Source organism: Dysidea avara, chromosome 14, assembly GCF_963678975.1.
Source record: "Dysidea avara chromosome 14, odDysAvar1.4, whole genome shotgun sequence".
NCBI lineage: Eukaryota > Metazoa > Porifera > Demospongiae > Dictyoceratida > Dysideidae > Dysidea > Dysidea avara.
The window spans coordinates 12836538-12857024 of NC_089285.1; the positions used below are offsets into that span (position 1 = coordinate 12836538).

Below are 20487 nucleotides of genomic sequence, written 5' to 3' on the forward strand. Positions count from 1 at the left end.
TGGTACTTAAGCATGTTTTGGAATGTACAGAAATTGTGTGAGTGTCTTTATAATGGCGTAGCCTTAGCATTAGTAGCTTACAACAGCTCATCCCACCATTTGAACAATAATCGCATGCGATTATTATTTCATCACTTTTTGACAATAGCACTAATTTATAAGCTTCATTGTGTAACTATGAACCATGTTTCTTGTGGGTTCACATTTGTCTTTTGCATATTAAAAATCATACTCAGTGATTATAAAGAAATACTGACTTTAATTTTTCACAGTGGAAACCCTTGCTAGTTTAGCTACTATAAGTTACTTCTGAAGGTAGAGCCACTTGTTCTTATATTCCTTAGTAATGAGTATAACAGTATTAAATTTAAAGCTCTTAGTGGTTACTTTTACAAACTTATCTGTAACTAAAGTTACATGGAATAATATCTGGACTAGTTATTTTTCTTTAAGTAACAACCCCAACTGTCGCCTGCTTCCCCTACCCTAGCTGCTCCTGTTGAAAATAGCAAAATGTAGGAAAGTTACAGGAGCTGATCGGGGGGGGGGGCTACTTTACTTTGGCATGCTAATCGAAGCATTAACAGCTAAACTACTCATACTACAATCATGTAAAACTCTAATTTAGTACACACTTTTTGCTCATACAGTGTAGAATAAAAAACTTCCAAAAGCTTGAAACTAAAGCAGCCACCCCTTTCCGGAGATTTTGTCTAGTCCTTGTTCACTTTCAGCTTATGGATCAGAGGCTGTAATCATCCATCCAAATGCTGAAATTGAAAGGGCCTAAAAACCTAGATATATCTTTGGTGCCTGTAGCTAAGAAACATGGGGTATTGGTATAATTGTGTTATTTTTGTTGATTTTAGGTGGCATTTTACCAAACTTTGTACTGGCATGTACATGCTGGGATTTATATAGTTGATCTAGCTAGATACATGTATGCATGAGCAATGAATCCAAGGAAGACTATTATAAAGAGGAAAAGTATTCCTCTAACACTTGTTAGTGTTGCTAAGAGATGTAAAATAAAGGACATTAAAGCACCTGTTAGAAGTTTCAGCGATCCACCACTTGTTGAAGAGTGTCACTTTAACACTGATGATTCATCTGACCAAATACTAGATGAAAATAATGAAGGCACATGTTATGATGATCAACCAGATACAGAGCAGCAAACAGCTCACACAAAGAGGAAGCAAAAAGCAGCTGAAAAATGGCAAATCGTCCAAAGTGTTGCCTTAAATGGAGTTATTATGAATATGAGTGAACCACTATTGGATTGCACTATATGTGATAAATCTAGAGGCATAGTGAAATGTGATCAGTGCGGACCTCTTATGATTTACTGTAAGCAATGTGCTATTGATATGCACCAACATTCATTGTTTCACCATTTTGTGGAAGTTTGGGAGGTAGATATAGAAACATGCTTAGTAATTTACCTTTATAATATAAATGTACCAATAGGATGGTTATTTTCAGCCACTTGAACTGCCTGATGGCATTGTGCTTGATCCAAAGCCATGCTGTGAGAATATAACAAGGAGAAGCATTGTATGTTTTAGTGTTGAAGGTATGTAGTATGCTATTTATATAACCAATAAACAGCTAAGTAGCACATATGTAATAATGGAACTTTTATTTTAAATACTGGCATGTATCCCATATTGCAATTCAATGTTACTTAGCAAATTTTGGGCATGCAGATCTTTGCAATGCTACATTTTCCAAATCAAACACCTGATTTTGGAAAACCTACCTTTTTGGCATATAAACAAGTTTTGAGATAACACCAGAACGAGATGGCTACACTGTCTGGCAGCTATCAATTTTCACACTAACTTTGTCTTAAAACTTGTCGGGTTTGCTTTCTAGAGACGGGTTTCTGTGAGCATATCAAAGTGCATTTGTGAGGACTTGTGATACAGCAATGACTACTCGTGAAAAAACCTATTTAAAATGACAAGAACTCCTACAGGGAGCTCCTTATACTGTAGATGCTCTGAAAGGGCATTAAAGCCTCCATCTTCAGGGAAAATTTCACTTGCATAGTTACCAAGGCTGGTGAGGTATTACCATTTTAAAGTATTACAAAAATGTTTACCATTGTGTCAAAAGGTATAGGTTTTCCAAAATAATATCACAATTTTGTTATGTTAATGTCAGGCTTACTTTAGAAATTTTGTGGCAAGAATTCAGCAAAAGATGATTGCTCACACAAAAACCTCAAGTATTTCTTCATACAGGATCTCCACGTGTTTTGAATTTTCCATTTTGCTCCTGTAAGTGTGATGCACTCAAATTGATTGGATTTAATTACTGGCCTGGAACTCCTGCATGTCTATCCCCAAGTAGCCTTTACATTTGAATTTATGGATCTCCTTGAAGCACTGTTGCTTGAGTGCCATGTAGCAGTACAGGACTTTACACAAGCATGGTCCTATTTGGTGACAAAGAAACTGATTAAAGTATGTGAAATTTATTCATATAGGTATAAAAGAGCACTACTACACTAATGTGCAATTATTTTTAACTCACATTTTTTTCAGGGATCTATGTAAGTACAGTGTGTACATGTAGTAGTGATACATGTACAGGGTTGAATAAAATTCTTACTAGACTAAAGTAGTTATGTAGCATTATTAGTACACTTCTCAACATATTCTGCCAATGCATCTGTTGTGATAAGGAATGTGTATGCGAAATTCTAGCACCTGCAATGTAACACTACTAGCTTTAAAAAAATAGTTGGATGGGGAGCATCTTAAACAGTGTCTGTAAGCTTTTTTTCTGCCCTGTACTCAAGAGGTAATTGTAATTATTGTATCTCTGTGCACTGGAAAATAAAAGGTGAGCCAGTTTGCCTTCTGCACTAAAAGGAATGTATACCACTGTAGAATATGAGTATTTTGCATGCTCCACTAAGCACAATACCACAATTTGGGGTATTTAGGACTATCCGCTTCAAAGGCGTTGTGGTTAGACAATTCCACATATCTGTTAGGCAAGTACAGCACAGATAGTGTTACCTTAATTACTTTATACATGGACATAAATTAGTGTGCTGTGTTATTATGTTTACATAGTAGATTTAGCTATGTAATTTATAATTTATTAGATGCCATGCAATCTGTATCCGGTATTGATTGATTCATTTGAAGAGTACAGGTACATTAATAAATTCTGCATATTGTTTTTCCACTTTTAAATTGTTGGAGGAAGTGTTAGATGAAATTTATAATCTTACATTATTCAAAAGTCTAATTTAATTCAGTTATAGCTATATATGATTTCTGAAGAAAAACATAGGTACGGCATTATGTAGCAGCAGCTATTTGGCTACCATTCAGTAAATTATATAATTGGAGAGAACATAGCCATGCTTAGCTGTATTTGATGGTACATTTCACTAAATGAATGAGGCATGCTAATTGGCAAGTGCAAATATTATTTTCTATTCCCTGATTGGTGATGGATAGCTCCTGAATGTTAAATCATATACTGGTTTCTGATCATATGACACGGAGGCTGAAGAATTAACTGGCTGGTTATTACTCCTTCACCAAAGTAGCTCCTACAAACTGAGAAAGAAAAATATGTAGAGACAAACTTACAAAGTAAAAAAAAATTATGTACACTTTTGCTGATTGCAATCGAAAGAAGAAATTCTTGTAGTTACACAGTACAGTGTTTATAAGCATAGTAATAGGACACATATCTTGTTGTTTACAAATGAGTTCTTTTGGGCAGTTGCTTATCACTCGTTCAAGTGTTTAGCCTAACAGTTTAGATTATTGATTACAATATTTTATAAAGAAAATTGGGTGGACATAAGTTGCAAAACAAAATTTCTACTTTTCTAGGGTGCATAAACTTTTGTATGAAATAGTTTGTTCTACAGTATATACGACTAGAAAAAGATTATACTAAAACCAAAGATAGTTTGATAACAACACTTTGAAGCAGTTAGGGTACTCAAGATGAATGCTCCATTAAGCAAGATGACCAGGAAGTAAAATATAAAACTAGAAGATCACTTGCATTAATACACCACTCGGGGGTGGGGGTTTCTTGAGTCGTATACAGCGCTAGTTTTCCTCTTGCTGCATTAGCCTCTCACCACACTCCCTTGTGGTATGCATCTTTTCCGTACATACACATGGCAGTGCTTCAAGTAGCACCTGCAGTGGAATACTCATGAGTTAACATGTTAATGAATGGAAGTTTCAACCAATGCTCTCCTTGACGAATGCATGGGACATACCAGCTTGGCTAGGTGATTCAAAAAATCTTTCAAAGTAGCAACTCTGGTTGGCTCTACACTTGCAATTTGGTTGAATTCTTCTCTCTCTTGTTGGGCTAGAGCTTGCCACTGCTCACCAATCATTTTATTTAAGTCCCCCAGACAGACACTTGGATCTACAAACAAAATGTAGCCAGTAATTATATGTGTTCGCTTGTATGTAAGAAAATAAGAAAATGAAATGATTTCATCTTTCTATATACACAGTGCATATCAATTAAATATAATAGTACTTATATAATGAATCTTCATGCCTATACATACTCCTTAATTGCAATTTCTGGCGTAGAATCTGGCTTGATTAATCAGTAATGTACTGGTTATTGGGCTGTTACAGCTGACAAAGTATTTTCTTGATTTCAACTACTAAGGAGCCATTATGGCCATGTAATCTCGTACAATTGTCGTGCACTACCATTTTGAAGTCTATCCCTTGCTCACTCATACCATTCACCCCTATTTTAAGCACCCATGACATAACAACCTATCCATGCAACTTCTATCTTACTTGGCGGGAAACTCTACAAGCACTGGAAAAGCAGAAATGATCTGAAATTTAATATTTGATGTACTTTTAGTGTAAATTTTATACGTGTACTCACTACTCACTACCCTTGGCAAGTTAGAATGGTCTTATGAACAGAAATTCTTTAAAATCATTTATCTCAAAGCTTTTAATGATAAAACTTTTAATGTGCAATTTGGATCAGTTTCCCAAAATCCAGTCAAATATAGTAATGAATGAGCTATACCCTTGTATGCATGTTAAGATAAATGCCAATTGTGACTGGCTCTACGAAAACCAGACTTATTGCCTTTACACAAGTATTGAGAAATGCTGGTTTTAATTATTTAGAGTGTTGGAGCCTGCCGATGGATGAAGTTACGTGTACCAAATTTCACACATTTTACACTAATTCCTTACTTTTATAACCGTCCACTAAGCAAGTAGTCAAAAACTAAGTTTCCCGCCATTTTAGATAGTTTATTTACTGAGGTAGTCCCTGTCATGATATATCAGGTGAGCTCAGCAATGGGTGGGTGGTGGAAGAGTGGTTAATGAAACAAAAATGTCAGGAGAGGCAAAGGGGTGAAATAGACCAAGATATGGGCCATACAGGACTCACAACTGGCTAAAATGAAGGACAAGGAACAGCACAGGTCTTAAACCAATACCACAGAGCTATACAGCCACACACAGCTGCCTCTTTGCTGGCCAGAGCTCCATTATGAATCCAAACTGTCTGTATGGATTTCCACTGGCCTTGGAAAATGCAGCCAGCATTGTGGAAGTGAATCTTGATAGTGTATTCATGTAGGTTTGTGTTTATGGCAAAAAATTTAACTTCCAGTAATGGGCAATAAGCCCGGTTATTGCACATCCAGTCACAATATTAAATGTACATTTGCAAAACATTTCTAATTTCTACTTACGTCATTGCTTTGGTCCCATACACCCATATACTTATTACAACGCCTCAGCACTATGAATTGTATAGCTTTACATGGAAATGCTTGAGATAAGAAAAAATGAAATATTAGACTACATGTAAATGTGAAATTCAAGCAATTTAAACATAAATAATAATATAATCTTATGTACCACTCTGCGTGGGCAGTTCAAAGGCACCGCCAGTGCCATAATTTGTATATTGCACTGCTGCAGACCGCAGCGAGTGCATTATAACTTATAACGCACTGGTTGCGGTTTTGTAGACCACAACGAGTGCATTATAAGTTATAATGCACCGACCGCAGTGCAATATACAGATATTGCACTGGCTGCGGTTTTGTGCAGCATAGCACAAGTGCCGGTGGCGAAGACCACTACGACACCTCACCTAATAGGTGGAAAGACACTTCACAGATCACTCGAATTCTTTTATAGCCTGACATGTAAAGGTCGATTGTGGGCCATAACGTCACCAATACGTATAATGTTTACAAGCAGCCAATGGCGATCGAAAAAGCCAACACGGGTGGCCACAACTCTAGTCTACATATATATAAACGTACTTATACACCATACTAGTCTGGTGCCATCTTAGCCCAGATTAAACTGTAGTCCACTTCGACAATGACTCAATAAAACAAATATATTCTAAATAATACTAACTTTTACGTTCGATTGTGGTAACCAGTTTTGTCATGCCACCTGATTCGAGTTTAGCCAGTGTGAATGGTAAGAATTAGACTAGTATCGTTTAGTAGTTAGGTTTTGTTTACTTAAAACGTCTATTTAGCTACATTTTTTCGCTCGAGAGAATCACTATGGCGATTAGTCTGGCGCTTAGTCTATATGGCGATTGAGTGATCATGCTGGCATGCTGAGCACTACATGATGAGAGTCGAACAGCGAATGCAGGTTAGTGATATAACCCACAGCGTACTAGCTTTCAATATCTCAGGTGGCTGCAGTATTGCAGGGGGAACGTCATCGCAACGTCAGGCTTGGTTACCCACAATCGATGTTAGAAACCTGGCCTTTATAAGTGTTACAGCTGTCTTGTGAGACTCTCCCCACCTATTAGGTGAGTGGTACATAACAGTTATACAACGTGCACTCGTGCTCTGCCTGTATAAACGCACTTGCCTTCGGGCCTAACGGCCCTCAGGCTCGTGCGTTTATATCAGGCAGAGCACTCATGGCCGTTGTATAACTATATAATAATGACGACCACTTTGAATGTCTTACCTGACGATTTCAAAATTTCCCTATGATAAATGTTGTATCCAGAGATCTTCCTCTTTTTACACACCAGTTTGGTACTGGCCATGCTGTTTGAAGTACATACAGTTTAAAACCATAAATTGTATAAGTACACAATATATATAATTTTAGAACGTTTGTCATAAGGTACACTACCATACAACATCAAGTGCAAGATGCCAGATAATAGACAAAAATACGCATGTTGTGAAAATGAAAACAAGGTTTGTATATACAATCCTTAAGTTTGCAATAATCTTAGGGTGGTCAAGCACTCTGAATGAACAGTCAAAATGCGCTGTGGAAGTAATATGCCCACCTTTTATAAAAGGACTGACATCACTAAGCTTCACTTTTACCACAAATTACATCAAGTCACTGACTTAAATTATACAGTTAGTAGAGTTAAACCTCCCCTCCCTCTCCCTTATATATAAAGTATAAGGAAAATTAGAAATTTCTAACCAGAGTAGGTGTCAAGAGTGCTCCAATAAAAAGTACAGAAACAAGCTGGAGTAAAGTGCACAATATTAAATCACAGTAAAACAATTAAAATTGTTATATCCTTACTGTGCATTTCCATCTTAGGCACAGTAGAGATATACCTGTATATATAACAATTTTAACTGTTTTACTGTGATTTAATATTGTCCAGCTTGGTTCTGCACTTTGTATTGGAGCACTCTTGACCCCTACTCTGGTTAGAAATTTCTAATTTTTCCTTATACTTGTTTGTTTACTTTATTTCAAATAATTATTATGACTGGTGAACCCATGCATACCGCATCAAACAAAAGAAATGTCATCGCGCGCCCCAGTTAATCAATTATTGTCTGAAAAGTGAAGTATACATTACTCTTCGTTGTTAGCTATGTTCAACCCGTTTCACAGCAGTACAAGTCAACAACTGTTCGAAAAGCACCTCTACAATGTAAGTAGCCAATATGAAAATTACAGACGATTTCCGTTTATAGGAAAGGAAGCCACCGCTAATCGCCACTTTTTGCTGTCAGCAAAGATGAATGGAACACAAAGGAGGATACTAGTAAGTCCATGAAAAATGCATTTTAAGTACTGTGGCATGCCAAAAGGCACCTCTCGGGCATCAAATAGCGAAAAAATCAAACCTGTAGCCTTAGCCATTATTGAGTTACGCTGGTCTGAAGGCATCAATCAGTCAGTCAGTCAGGCAGTCAGTCAGTAGAAAATTCCGTTAAATAATTTTTTTTTAAATTTGTAGCAACTTGTTGAAAGCATTTTAGATCAATGTGAAGGCACTTTTGAGCTTTATTTAGCCTAACCAATAGTGCCAAGTAGCTGTGAAGGATTTCAGAGGATGGTTTCTGGCCGATATATTTCCAAGGGCCACGCCCACATCTTCGAGACCCCTACTATACAGCACTACCATACTGTATAATATATATATATATATAATTACTACCCATACAAAAATACCAATGGGTTGTGCCATCACCAAACATGTGCTACTGTATTTTTTTTTGCGCTGAACAGAATAACTGATATAATATCTACAAAACTTTTGCTAAGTGTACTTCATTTGTGATTGCCTGCATGTAAAATCTCTGCACATTTAAATTTATACAGTATAAGTGGTATATTAAAGAATTACAATTTTGGGAAAATGTTCTATTGCACACTAGTTAAATACACATACATTCAGTGATGGCTTATAATCTTTCATGTATTGATCCATTATTACAACAGTATGTAATATGGAAGTAATATGTACCTATACTAACATTCTAAGTTCTCGTATGAAAAGGATGTGGGCAGAATGGAGTTGGATGGGGCTCTACTTCACGCATAATATGCTAGTACAGTAACTCAGTGGTGTAGCTGAGGGGGGGCATCTGCCCCCCTCCCCCCCCCCCCCCCCCATCAGAAATTCTAGTCTGGTGGCCGCCTCCTTCGAACATGCAAAAAGGGCGGGCGCCGCCAAACTACAAGTTCACCCATCACCATTGCTTACAATATCAGCTAGCCTGGCACTTGCTGGTGGTTATCGCCAGTACATGTCTGAAATCATGATGTACAACAGTCATTTCCAGTATGAGTGGGATTCACGAAAACATTAGGATTGTTGTTCTATATTTAGACCAGCTACCCATGTGATGGTCCACTCCAAAGATTTTGAAGAAAGGCGGGTGACCTTCTACAATTGAATCTTGAGAAAACACTGATATCTGGGTGATAAATTGTTGGCACCTATTGAGAGTTAAATGTAAGAGCTTTCACCGATCATGGTTAATGTTTGTAGACTTTCTGGAAGTTTCACCGTGCCGGTATAAAATGCCGAAGAGGCAGCATGAGATTTTATCTATGCCTACTGTGACTCTGAAGCAAGGTCTATCATAGAGGGGATTATAAAGTCGGAATTGAGTTAAGTAGTTTACCTGGGATTTGGAATGGTTGGACAAAATCAGCCGACTGCGTGACCGCAAGGAGTCACATCAGGCCTCAGTGTGTCTAATGTAAGCAGTTATAACACATCAACATGCTATTCTAATTCTGCTTTTACGTGACTGTGGATGAATATGTTGGAGTACAGTGAGGAACGTGAGATGAGGCTCGACTCTGCAGTATAGCTTTTTACAAGTACGAACATAGTTGTGATTTAGTTAACTGTAATTAATTCAACACCGTATGTTGGCTAGCCCATCATTGGGTCATTAGCCTTTTATACAATGATTACGACATTGAGCGTTTCGTGGGTATACCTGTCACCCCATCACCTTCCGGCCGGCTACATCCCTGGTACAGTTTAGTGGTAAGCATTACAGTAATTTACAGGATTTCATACTCACTAACTGCTTGATACCTTCAGACAAGAGTCAATAAATAATGGCTATAAGACTATGGGACTGCTTTATTTTATATTACTGTTATACTACACCTCATAAGCCTGAAAGGTGCATTTAACATACCGCAGTACATACAGTGTATGAATTAGGGAGCTACCTTTGTCCTGAGATCATAGCCACAGCTACACATAGCACGAAAGTTTGACAGGGGAACTGTCAGGAAGATGTTAGGTAAAACTACAGTTACATGTACTGTAAATTTGTAACTTGGTGCTGACATATTCGTGACTGGATTTGCGAAAAGGGGTCTTCTACACACATCTAATTCTATACTTTGGAAGACCATAACTTAATTTTCAAAGTAGATACAAACCTCAGGGTTTCGTTATCAATTCACCTATGTTGGTTCTCACTACAGTCCAAATTTCAAGCTAATAGCTTATTATAATCTGAAATTGTGAATCATCAAAGTCAGTATATTGGATGTGTGTGGAAGACCCCTTTTCGCAAACCCGGTCAATTTATGCAAATTTTCAATCTATTAAACTGGGCCATATAATAGCTGCAAAAATATTCACATAAACTGCTTGATCATTGACACATACGTAGCCATCATTTAACCCTTCCACAGTAATTATATGTATTACAAGTACAACCAGCTTCCTATCTAGGGTACATCTTTTCTTTGTCCAGTAATAGCTGATAAGGTGCAGAATTGAGTAATTGATTATCATATCTACCTAGCAGCAATTACCAGATTTCTTTTAGCAACCTCAGCTTGGTTAAACAGGCTAATCAAAAAATTTCATCATTCCATGCCATTGCTTGTCCAATACAAAATACATGTATTTTTATACTACCAGCAAAAACACAAATTTACAGCCATATAATCTCTACAGCAATCCATATGTTTAAAGAAAGCCAAGAAAGCCCTTGTCGAATACTAACTGTACAGGTATGATAACATTACCATAGCAACATTTATTCATTGTCGAATGACAACATAAGTCATGCCCCATACAATAATCCATTGGAAAACCCAAAACTACAAGTTGTAAACCTCGACCAAATTCACTAAACTTGGTACCATTCTACGCAGTGAAAGATTCTTAATAAGATCCCGACTACAAATTGCAAAACAGGTTAGCTTAAAGAGATGTGTTGTAAAAACATGCCCAAACGTGTTTCGCGTGTGTTCTAAATACAAAATTTTGCATTTCAAGGCTTCATTCTAGCTTTAGCATTACACAAATAGCTTACACACCAGGCAAATCACCTTTCTTCTCGGAATGTGATGAGCCAAGTCTCACTACCATTAAACAAAGCATGTGAAAGCTATGGCGGTTTGTTTAGAAGGTAGTGTTATAGCTATTTACATGAAACGGAAAAATTGATGTGGAAATAATTATGACAGTTTGATATGGATGTGCCATCTCAACTGGTGTACCTTAGCACGCATTCAGTTTTCAAGTAACCGCACACTCTTCTCAGTTGTACCTCTTAAAAAAACAACTCTTTACACATTGAGGTGTATGGTAGTGTGTACTTTAACACAGGAGCTGTTTACTTTAGTGTGCATTGAATGCGGAACACGTGCGTTATTGTTAAAGCTGGAGATGTGTTTTAATAGTAATGTGCACGTGTATTATCTATGGTATAACCGTACACATACCTGGTAGAGACGGCATACATATCTGAAACAGAGCTATAGGTGAGTATGAAGCGACAACTCAGCTGGGCAAAGAGCGGCAAAAAACCCGGTTTTTGGATATCCGGATTAGACCGACTAGTTTTCTTCTATCATAAGCTAAACATAGGATTAATACGGTAGCAATATATTGCAATATGGTCAGGTTATAACCCAGTAAGAAAAACAATTTCCCAGTTTATATCCTGACATTTACTGTGAGAAGCGGGTGCACCATAGATCCTCTGATCTATGACTCAACGTATACACAACTCAGGTGCACGTGTTTACGTGTCACTGAATACACTTGTCTCCTGGCGTAAGTCAGTTCCGCGAAGCCAACTATTATAGCACCATAAATTAGCATAGTCTGTAGCAAAATCTCACCTTACGATGCATTTTTCAGGTTCCTCCTGCAGGCTTGGCTGTCGCTAAAAAATACAACCTGGACTGGTAGTCGATGCAAAAATTGTAGTTACCTTGGTGATACAATATTTGGCGCTGTTTCGGTGAAGTTGTAGCTTTTTACGCTCTTTCAACCTTCGTTCAAAACAGCGGTAGAGCCTGAAGTGACTGACTGCAGAGTACCTTTGGGAAAGTGGTACCTTCGCTATTTCAGTCACTCGAGCTCAGTGGAACGTCCGAAGGAAGGAAGGAAACCTGAGGGACTGAGAAGCCAGTATCAACCTGACAACCCGTAAGTAAACGGCATGTTAGATGTTAGACACTTTTCTTGCAGTTGTCGTAATTTAGTCCAATAGGATGACCACTTACTTCATTGAAGGCTAAGATAAGAAACCCATGGCAGAGGCCGGGGAATACATCAGAGCAGTAGGTATTGGAAGCTGTGTAGTGACTAACTTTACATTTTCCCTGAATACTCACTGACAAAAATTCTACTACACAGGTGTGGAAAATATTTTGTGGTTTGATAATTAAAGTGTAATGATTTTAGGTCAGCAACCATATCCAAAATCACATTGCAGTGCCGTTGGTCTACTGACTTGTATACACTTCAGTGTTCTATGCAAGGTATTTAATGTGTTCCCAATTATATTTCTTTCTACTCTTCAACTGTAGGTGTAGCTATCTGAAAGACGACGATGTTGGCTACTTTGCTGTGCATACAATGGCAGGTAAAAAACAGTTTATTGTGACAATGATATTTGATGTTTGTGCTGTTTTAGACGAAACGTGGCATAGCTGAGTAATGGCATGGTGGTGTAAGCTTGTAGCTGCCATCTTCAACATTTGGAGAATGGAGCAGACTGGACTTAACTGCCTCACATTATAGTACCGTGTGCCTATTGATTCATGTACAATTGTTCTGTGCAAGGTATTGCCTGTGCTTTCAAGCATTTTCCTTTATACCATCTGCTGTAGGTGTAGCTATCTGAAAGACGATGATGTTGACTACTTTGCTGTGAATACAGTACAGGTAAAAATATTTTATTTAACCATGCATGATATTCAATGTTGTGTTATTTCAGACAAAGTGCAACATGGTCAAGCAACGACAGGTGGTATCAGTAGATTTGTTGCTGCCATCTTCTTCATTGATCAGAACATCTGAGCAGACTAGGCTCAACTGGCTTCCTCCACCTACAGAACAATTGTATTTTTTGTGTGTATGTATTTGTATTCATTTAAAGAATGAAATAACTGATTGTGGTAACAAAACACGTAAAATTGCATAAAACTAATGAAAAAAGGTATGTTGGGATTACAAGAACTTTTGTGTGTGTTACACACAAAAAAATGTGTAAATACTACGCATGTACCAGTGTGGTATTTGTGGCAACAATTTCACACAAAATTTTGTGTGATATATACACATCTGTTTTACAATTAATATATGCTAAATTACCTCACTTTAAGAATTTAAAGCAAAGCATTAATTATTTAGAGACTGCATGCTGGTATGAAGCATTCAGTCACAGTAAAACATCCTAATCTAGATTATATAGGTACCTTATGTGCTGTATCTATAATGCTGTCACTGCTGTGTGACTTGTGTTATTAAATTCATTATTACGATAAACTTGACAATTAGCTATCAAATTCTGCTCTTCCATCATAGCTAATTAACATCAGGGATCCCAAGACTGTACAACTGTTAGTTGTGTGTATGTATATTTCCTATAGCATATACAAATTGTGTGTATATATATTGTAAAGCATTCTGCATGGTTAACGTTGATGATAAGGTCTGCATATTTACGTAGCTATATATAGTATATAAATGACCTTATTGTATTGGCTTTCTGTATAGCCATGACTCATGGAGCAATTTGTAGGAAGTATAGGTGACTATAGCATGTGGATTTGTGAAGCCTGGTAGTAGCTATAGCATGCAAGCAAGTTGCCTGCGAGACAACCAACTGTTTGGGTGCTGGTCTAGTTTAAGATTCAAGTAAACTCATTTAGCAACATGTCTAATGTACCACACACACTTGCTGTGACTCGCATTTCCTAGATTATCTCTCTTCTCTATTTCATCCTCCACTTACAGGCATTATAGTTTAATGTAAAAACTTGGAATTGTAAAATACAGAATGTAAATAGGCGGTAAAATAGCCACAAGCAACTTATACTTGCCAAGTAATTGGTGCACAAATTTTGACCCTTCTCCCAAGGCAAATTTAAGAAGTTTACTAACTTGCATTCTTTGAGTCAAAATTAAGATTTGTGGCATTAATTGCTCCCTTAGCATTGATTACTGCAATCCCTTCTAGTGGCTCCATGTTTGCAAGTGCAGAGATTAACCTCAAATATTTTTCATAGTCTGTGGTGCATTTTACTTCACAATTTACAGCAAATGTAACCAGTAAACAAGCATGCTAATTATAATGGACAGTAAAGTAAATAATTGTCAACGACTGTTGATCACTTCCTCTAAGGTTCTTGTACCACGAGAAACAACCGAGTTCCGAAGAAGAGATTTTTTAAATTTCCCATCCATAAATTCCTTTATGAAGTCATCGACTGGATTTTGTTGAGGAAACAATCTCAACAACTCGCCACCAAACATTTCCATGTCAACATCACGACCGAACAGAGAAAAGTTCTTACAAAAATCTAGATCTATCAGAACAGGCATGTATTGTTCATTAAAGCATATATTAGGCATTCTAAGGTCACAGTGCATAATACCATTGTTGTGTATATCACAAATGACTTTGTACACCTTCTCTACCAGCTCAAGGCAACAATCCTTGGCTTCGTCATCAGTTAAAGGATCATGGCATATTTTATTGTATAAATAGAACCCATGAGGCTTTTCTTGGTAAGCAGGAACTATGCCTTGTGAAATGCTCACTCCAGAGACTAATCTAGCCAATTGATAGAATGAACTCATAAGGATTGGTTTCTTCAAACATTTGTAGCTGTTCATCAGCAAAATTCCAAACTTCGACTTGCAAAGTTGAGAATTGTTCAAAAGACTGTTGCACTCCAGTGTTGTCAGATAAACTGCATATTTGTCACTGAGTGGCCTATCATGTGCTCTAAGACACACACCTTGGTTACCCCTTATGGCTTTTAGTAATTCTAAACAAACTTCTCCCTTTGTAAGGCATTTTATGGAATAGCGAAATGACACTGATGTGGAATCATATCTTAAGCTTACTTTGACAACGCAACGTTTGACATCAATACGGGGGAATGCAAATGCAGTGATTTCTGGTTCACTGACACCAAAAGCTTTAAGTAGCCGTAGGAAGCCAAATAGAAGAAGAACAGTTTTCTTAGCAGTAAGAACGTATGCAGGTTTAGAATGCACTTCAATGTATAACAATGTTGAACTATCTTTGAAAACTAAGACGTCACCACGGTTTCTCTCAGATTTGAAAGCACAATCTGGCAGCATACTGATTGAACGATCTTTTAATTTCAATGCTTTATCAGTTTCAATCCGATAGAGAGTGTCATTGGGATCAACGCATTTCTTTACAATTTCTTTGGCTAATTCTTTGCTGTCACTGTGTAATGGACTTCTTACTTCATCTGCAAGCTCACCAAGATTGTAGAATTTGATATCATCCAAATTATTAATTTTAACTTTTACTGGAAATGGTGTACTATGGAGTTTTGTTTCATCCTGAAGCAATGCACAATATTCAAGGGGAAGTACTGATGACTCAGACGAAGAAGCTCTGACTGTGGATTCTGCCATATCTGCAAAGATCAAAATAAACAACATAAATATCACCACATTTACTCTAACCATAGATGTCTATACAGTGTTAATAGAACAAGGGGAAGCAATCCAAGTAGGGATGCAAAAATAAAAGCAGTGAAACAAGAAAATTGTATGAACTTGGAATACACAAATTTCTCTTTTAGCTACACCAGTTTACTGATATCCACATGGCTAAAGTACGGATAAATAAATTTCTGTGATAGTTTTATAAGGTGCTGGCCGCCATCTTGAAACGTGATCACCACTACAGAGAACGCCTTTTTCCAAGGGGTAAGGCAATGATCCGGCGAACGCGTTTGTATTGAAGTTAATGGAAACATTTTGTAGTCTTACCAGACCAGTTATAGACCCTGGACAGCGCAAGAATGAGCCAACTGGCACATCGAATCAAGATGGCTAAACAAGCCATCGCCCTAGTACAAGGTCGCACCATATACTTCAATTACACCCACCACACAATCAATTTAATCAAGAGACACTCCCAACACTCACCAGCAAAAAATCACCACGAGAACCAGCACTGGTTCGCCAACGATATTGAACCAGCCTCGGAACCAACGAACAAGAAAGGAAGAACACGCAATTCTATCGCCACACCCGCTTCTCACAGTAAATTTCAGGATATAAACTGGAAAATTAGTTTTCTTACTGCGTTATAACCTGACCATATTGCATATGGGTTTCGTTACTTTCACATCGTTTGATGCCCCACGTAAAATTACGTAACATTGCGTTAGAGGCGCTTTAATAAAATAATTATTAAGCACTGACTGAGACGCGCGAGGACACGCTTTATCAAACTGAAACCAGATACGTAGAATCTAATGGGGAGAGGTAACAGCAGCCAGCTAGTGTTCTGTGTCTAAGGGGTCTGCCAGAATAACAAAGGTAAGTAATGTATGCAGCAGTATGTATCACATCACCACCAAGATCACTTTAATATGCCTGGTTGTAATGTTTTATGCTGCAATACCGCTATTAATGCTAAGAACAGAACTCTTAACACAGACATGGTAACAATTTCCTTCACTCCAGATATATTTCAACTTGCCTTGGTCAATTATAGTACGGCCAGAGGCTCAGATTGTCCCATGCAGTTGCAGTGGTGTTGATAGTTTTGCTGCAGTGTTCGTAGTTGAAGTATTCTTTACTAGAGGAATAGCATAACTGTAGCTAATGGATAATACTGTAGCCTCTTTCCCAAGGGTCTGAAACTCACATCATCTTACAATTTCTGAAACAGTTTTTGTTACTTTCACATTGTTTGATGCACCTCTACATACCATTATGTAACAACACTATATTATAGGCACATTGATAAAGCACTGAGACACGTCAAACTCAATAGGTGACAGCAGCCAGTCTTGTGATGACTGAAGATGATGTGCGACTAATTGGTCTGCCAGGATAACAGAGGTATGTATGCATTATGTATCACATCACCTCTGTTACCTTCCATTATCCTTGAGTGTACTGTTTTAAAAATGCTATGAACAGAATTCTTAGCACAAGCATGGTGATAATTTACTTCAGGGATATTTCAACCTACTGGTGACCATCTTTTAATAGGGACCTAGTATAGTGTACGTTTGTTTCACTGGGGTGTCACACAAGCACTCACTATTGGATGATCTGCGTCAAAGACAAAATTTACCTTAGCCTTTGGCTTACAGCTTTTGACCTGACTTGAATGCATCTTCCTGAAATTTTGTCTGCTGTTTTAGGCTTAATTATTAGGTTTTCATCCCTGGCCACATCCAATGTGGCCATTTAGCATTTTTAAAAGTTAGTATAACTAGCTATAGTAAACCAAGAAAGCTGCTGTCTGGGCCATGTGAGCCAGCTAGATATAAATCCGTACACCTTCATTGTTACTTTAAGTGTTGAAGCTATTTAGGTTTATTATATCCATTTACCAAACACACCAGTCCTGTGCTTTAAAATTTCTTAATACATCCTATCTATATAACCAGGGGAGTAGGACAAGACCACGTGAATGCGTAATAATGTTGCACAAGTACTTAAAGTATTTCATGTGAACTGAATAGACCCTGTACAAAAAGTAGAGGAAGAGGCTTGATACATATTTTGCTCTATTTAGTTTGTTGCTTGTAATAGTGTGATTCATGATTGGAAAGATGCTGCTGTTATGGCAAGGTCTAAAAAGAGGGGGCTAGTTGTGGCCAAAAAGCTAGTTGTAAATGACTTGGCTAGTTGCAAATGGTGATTGGCCAGGCTAGTTCTAAAATTTAGACAAAATAGCCAGGTTTACTACAGGAAAGTATACTTACATATTGTACCTCTTAACTCTTTTACAATTTACCACAGGGATTTGACTAAAAGTCTAAAGATACATCTTGAGATAGCCATTTTCAAAAAATTTTCTATTTCATGGTCTACTACTCTGATTAAAAATTACCTTACTAGTTTTAATTTCTTTCTTACAGTTCACTATAAACTGAAAATCATCAAATCATTGCTTTCATGCACATAATTATATACATAGTTATTTTGTCCCTTCAGCTTGCTAATTATTTCCAGATCTCACTCATTCTCTAAAATCATTTCCAGGTTCAATCATGGCACACTTATGTTTCAAAATTCTTGGGGAGTATGTCCAGACCCCTAGAAATCCCTCTTTACTGCCACTTTGTCTCATGACTTTCATGTCAAAAGTAACAGTAGGCATCAATGATTACAATACAATCGTTGTTGTATGATCTATTACTTTCAACAGGTAGTATGACTATGGTTTAATAAAATATTTTTGTTAGTGCTTTGTAGTGCACGTGATCTTGTCTTACCCCTCTGATCTACAACTGTGAAAGATACATCATTGAAATCACAGTGAAATTGTTACAGAGCTTTGAAACATTTTAAGTTTTTCTATCTCGTAAGTTTTAATATTTATTTATAGGTAACTGTGTGTTTTAACACTTCTTCCCATCTCCCACTGTAGTGATATTTTGTAGTCTTGACTGTTGACTGTGAGTTTGACCACAATCACAGATTGAGATTGATTTAGTAAGTGATACGTGATACCCCTAGTGTTTTGTTTTATAAGCCTAGCACTACAATTAAACAGGTGATTCTGAAGTCACAGTCTAACCCCCTCCACCATACTCCAAATAACCCACACCCTGTTTGCCCATTGTAATCTACAACATCTGGGTTTTGCACCACTAGCAACTGTAGCAGGCTATCTATCATTGTTGCCAAACAACCAACAACATACTTAGTAACCATAGATACAAGACAATAACCATATGTAAGTCCAGGAGCACGACTACCTGAAAACTTACATTCATAAGTGAATAGAATATAATGAAAGACTAAATACAACAATGGAGAGTGAGGGCTAGCAACAAGAAATCAAAACGTAAAAATTTTGAACCATCCAGCACCAAGATGATTCAGGGAAAAACCCACTGGGTTTTACCCACATACGCATGTTACGCACATCAGTAATGACTGAGTTTCTTTCTGTAGCTATGTATGTGTTCACTTCTTCATTTTGATGACAGTAGTGACTTTCCATGTAGAATTCTGCCGTTCTCCTAATACAAATGTCATTTTGCAAAGTTTTTTTAGACATACTCTGTAAAATGAAATACAATAGTAATTATTTTGTTTGTTTTTGTTAATGCAAGTAGCAATGATGTCATCATCTAATTGTGGGTCAGTCATGACTACTCGCACAGCAGGTAAAATTGGCCAGTATCTCCTCATATGGTACATAGAACTCTATCATCAAGGGTGACTTTTTTTTGCTGAAGAGCTGCAGCATTTGCTGCTAGACTGTGATACTTCGCTCAATAACTTTTTGTTCCAAGTTTTATGTACATGCTGTAACTGATCATATTATTGTTGTTTACATATCACATCTTTTTATGTACAAATAACTAACCCTTTGTTATCACATCTTTATAGTAGATCCAATATTACCGTAACTTCTTTCTGTAACAGAACATGTACAGTATGTTACCTCTATTACATTCAGATGGTAGCCCTAATAATTTATGAATGGAATGTGGCTTATTCGTAGTAGTGCTTGACCTGCTAAAACACCCTGAAGCTTTTATTTCAAATGTCCTATGTGGTCTGACAATTTCACTGTTTTATATGTACTAGGAAACACACCATTTGGTCTCCTTTTCTGAATTTGGAACCAAACCATTATGTCTTTATTTATTATACTGGACAGTCTGTAATTATTGATGCATCCAGTGGGGGGAGGGGGAATGCATAATCAATAGAGACACTAACAATAATGTTCATGTAAGTTTAGACAGTTCAAGAGTGTCATTATCTACAACTTCATAATTATCATTTGTACACTCAGTCAGATTGTTATCACCAGGAACTTGTCGCTTCTCCAACAGAGGGGACATTACTTGTTCTTAGTACGATTTCACCATTAAGTATTATTCACTACCTTTCCATAGTTGACTCTCCAACAAACCCTATACATATTCACTGTACACAGAATTACAACTGCACTTTACCTTGATTTAACCCCTGGGTTACCACACATGAATTGGATCACTTCATCTGAAGCCTATACGTACTTAATGTCCCTAGCAGTGCAAAACACACTATGCTGTACATGATACGAAAGCAATGGATTTTTAAACAACATTTCAGTCTAATAAATACAGTAGTTACAGTTGTACAGGAGCAGCTTTACATAGTAATAGCATGTTTCAAGCCTTAGTGAAGGGGGAAAGGGTCCTGATGTAGGGAAAGAGAATAGTGCATGTG

General features: G+C 37.3%; 3 protein-coding genes and 2 long non-coding RNA genes across 15 annotated transcripts; 3 read left to right on the forward strand and 2 right to left on the reverse strand.

Annotated features, from left to right (window-relative positions):
* Positions 1-875: 875 nt before the first annotated feature.
* LOC136244193 (uncharacterized) lies at positions 876-2314 on the forward strand. Its single transcript, XM_066035735.1, has 3 exons — positions 876-1415; positions 1471-1576; positions 2181-2314. The coding sequence occupies exons 1-3, from the start codon at positions 954-956 to the stop codon at positions 2210-2212; spliced, it is 600 nt and encodes a 199-aa protein (XP_065891807.1). The 5' UTR covers positions 876-953; the 3' UTR covers positions 2213-2314.
* Positions 2186-12208, reverse strand: LOC136244194 (uncharacterized). Of its 7 annotated transcripts, none has more exons than XR_010695076.1 (5): positions 11913-12208; positions 7002-7084; positions 4124-4422; positions 2328-3584; positions 2186-2283 (listed from the first exon to the last, which is right to left on the reverse strand). XR_010695076.1 is itself a non-coding variant. In XM_066035739.1 (5 exons), exons 2-5 carry the CDS (start codon positions 11528-11530, stop codon positions 3555-3557), a joined length of 288 nt encoding a protein of 95 aa, XP_065891811.1. In that variant the 5' UTR covers positions 11531-11867; positions 11913-12083; the 3' UTR covers positions 3349-3554. The 7 variants fall into 7 exon arrangements, 3 of the variants coding, with proteins under 3 accessions (XP_065891811.1, XP_065891808.1, XP_065891809.1); XM_066035739.1 differs by lacking the exon at positions 2186-2283 and adding an exon at positions 11511-11867 and having other exon boundaries at positions 3349-3584; positions 4268-4422; positions 11913-12083; XR_010695078.1 differs by lacking the exons at positions 2186-2283; positions 2328-3584 and adding an exon at positions 11511-11867 and having other exon boundaries at positions 3592-4422; positions 11918-11956; positions 12005-12208.
* On the forward strand, positions 11786-13205 carry LOC136244195 (uncharacterized). 2 transcript variants are annotated; one of them, XR_010695079.1, is made up of 7 exons: positions 11786-12222; positions 12265-12432; positions 12481-12557; positions 12606-12661; positions 12713-12861; positions 12909-12963; positions 13016-13205. It is a non-coding gene; the product is annotated as an uncharacterized lncRNA (long non-coding RNA). The 2 variants fall into 2 exon arrangements; XR_010695080.1 differs by having other exon boundaries at positions 12287-12432.
* Positions 12895-16426, reverse strand: LOC136244191 (uncharacterized). Of its 2 annotated transcripts, none has more exons than XR_010695074.1 (2): positions 16219-16426; positions 12895-13127 (listed from the first exon to the last, which is right to left on the reverse strand). XR_010695074.1 is itself a non-coding variant. In XM_066035734.1 (2 exons), the coding sequence occupies exon 2, from the start codon at positions 15697-15699 to the stop codon at positions 14398-14400; it is 1302 nt and encodes a 433-aa protein (XP_065891806.1). In that variant the 5' UTR covers positions 15700-15701; positions 16219-16426; the 3' UTR covers positions 14287-14397. The 2 variants fall into 2 exon arrangements, 1 of the variants encoding a protein (XP_065891806.1); XM_066035734.1 differs by lacking the exon at positions 12895-13127 and adding an exon at positions 14287-15701.
* A 52-nt stretch (positions 16427-16478) lies between these two features.
* LOC136244196 (uncharacterized) lies at positions 16479-19754 on the forward strand. Of its 3 annotated transcripts, XR_010695083.1 has the most exons (4): positions 16479-16614; positions 17036-17142; positions 18501-18619; positions 18686-19754. It is a non-coding gene; the product is annotated as an uncharacterized lncRNA (long non-coding RNA). The 3 variants fall into 3 exon arrangements; XR_010695081.1 differs by having other exon boundaries at positions 17036-18619; XR_010695082.1 differs by having other exon boundaries at positions 18501-19754.
* Positions 19755-20487: the final 733 nt, after the last annotated feature.